Source organism: Tupaia chinensis, unplaced genomic scaffold (genome assembly GCF_000334495.1).
Source record: "Tupaia chinensis unplaced genomic scaffold, TupChi_1.0 Scaffold149964_1, whole genome shotgun sequence".
In the NCBI taxonomy this organism is placed as follows: domain Eukaryota; kingdom Metazoa; phylum Chordata; class Mammalia; order Scandentia; family Tupaiidae; genus Tupaia; species Tupaia belangeri.
This window is the reverse complement of record NW_006209805.1, coordinates 812,883-814,130: the sequence shown is the minus strand read 5'-3', so window position 1 is coordinate 814,130 and position 1,248 is coordinate 812,883. Positions and strand designations below refer to the sequence as shown.

Sequence of the window (1,248 nt, the reverse complement as noted above, 5' to 3'; positions counted from 1 at the left end):
CCCCCCCCCCTCGCGGCGTGGGGCAGGGTTCTCTGTCTGCCGCAGCCGGTCTCCTGTGGGTCGAGTGGCCGCTGTCATTCTGGCCCTGAGGGGTGACCCCGCACAGGCCTCAGCCAGTTCTGCACCCAGGGTACACTCGGGCCTGCCTGTCTCCCATTGGGGACTGCACCGGCAGAACAGTGGCCGTCCCCCTGCAGGCCCCGGACGAGGGAGCTGTTCCCAGGAGCCTGCAGTGTTAGGTAGTGGGGGGACTGTACCGCCAGGCAGCCTCGGCCACTCAGAAGCTCCAAGGCCACCTGCAGAGGGTGCGGGGTGGGCAGGAGGAAGTGGGGCCGGCAACAGAGCACACAGGACCCTTTGTGCCACGCACCGCCTCCTCCCGGCCCTGCAGGCGCAGCTGCGCCCGGCCCACAGCCCAGACCCAGCGCAGCCCAGACCCAGCGCAGCCCAGACCCAGCGCGGCCACTCACCCGAGGGCTTGCACATGCGGATCTGGCTCTGGCCCTGCAGCAGGGAGGCCGGGGGCGTGGTGGCCAGCTTCTCGCAGGAGGTAGCTGTGGGGGCGAGGCTGGGGGCCGGCGAGGCCGGAGTACACTGGGCGTGGCAGCGGAGCTGGGCCAGGGAGGGTGGCATGCCCTGGTAGTGCCGCGTGGCGCTCAGGAGGTCGTTGAGGATCTGCAGGATGGTGCCGATGTCGCGCCGTGGCCGGCCACTGCTGTCCTGGCAGCTGGGGTGCAGCGTGCCTGGGGGCAACAGGGCAGTGAGCGCGGCCCACGCCAGCCACATGTGCCCCAGAGCACGCTCCGCAGAGTCCTGGGGAGCTGGGGTCAGCTGGCACGTGAGACCACGCGTGTGCTGTGGCACCTACCGGAGAAGGTCCCTGAGAAGACCCCCGGGGCATGGTTCACAAAGCTCTCGATGACAGCGCCGGGTCTGCGGGAGCGCGGGGTGGGGCTGCCCCCTGGAGTGGACGTGGACGTGGACCCGACCCTGGGGCTGATGCTGCCGCTGGGGGGCGAGGAACAGGCCACCTGTGGACCGGGCAGGGTGTGAGCTAGGCTTCAGGGCCAGGACCCCCACATAGCCCAGGACCCGGATCACCCACGAGCCCAGGGCCAAGCGTCTGCCCTTGGCAGGGGAGGCACGTGGGCCCAGGCCGTGGCCTCCCACAGCCCAGGGAAAAGCTGCCCAGCAGGTTCCCAGACTCACCTCAGGGCAGGCGGCAGGGGCTGCGTGGGATCGGAAGGA

General features: G+C 70.6%; 1 protein-coding gene across 1 annotated transcript in view; it reads right to left on the bottom strand.

Annotated features, from left to right (window-relative positions):
* MIDN (midnolin) overlaps positions 1-1,248 on the bottom strand; it is a 4,575-nt gene that overhangs the window by 635 nt on the left and 2,692 nt on the right. Inside the window, exons 4-7 of the mRNA XM_027769564.1 lie at positions 1,210-1,248; positions 869-1,031; positions 471-743; positions 1-53 (exon numbers count right to left, since the gene is read on the bottom strand). The exon at positions 1-53 is cut by the window's left edge and continues 635 nt beyond it. Coding sequence (XP_027625365.1) covers positions 1-53; positions 471-743; positions 869-1,031; positions 1,210-1,248 — 528 coding nt within the window. The remainder of the gene's footprint in view (positions 54-470; positions 744-868; positions 1,032-1,209) is intronic.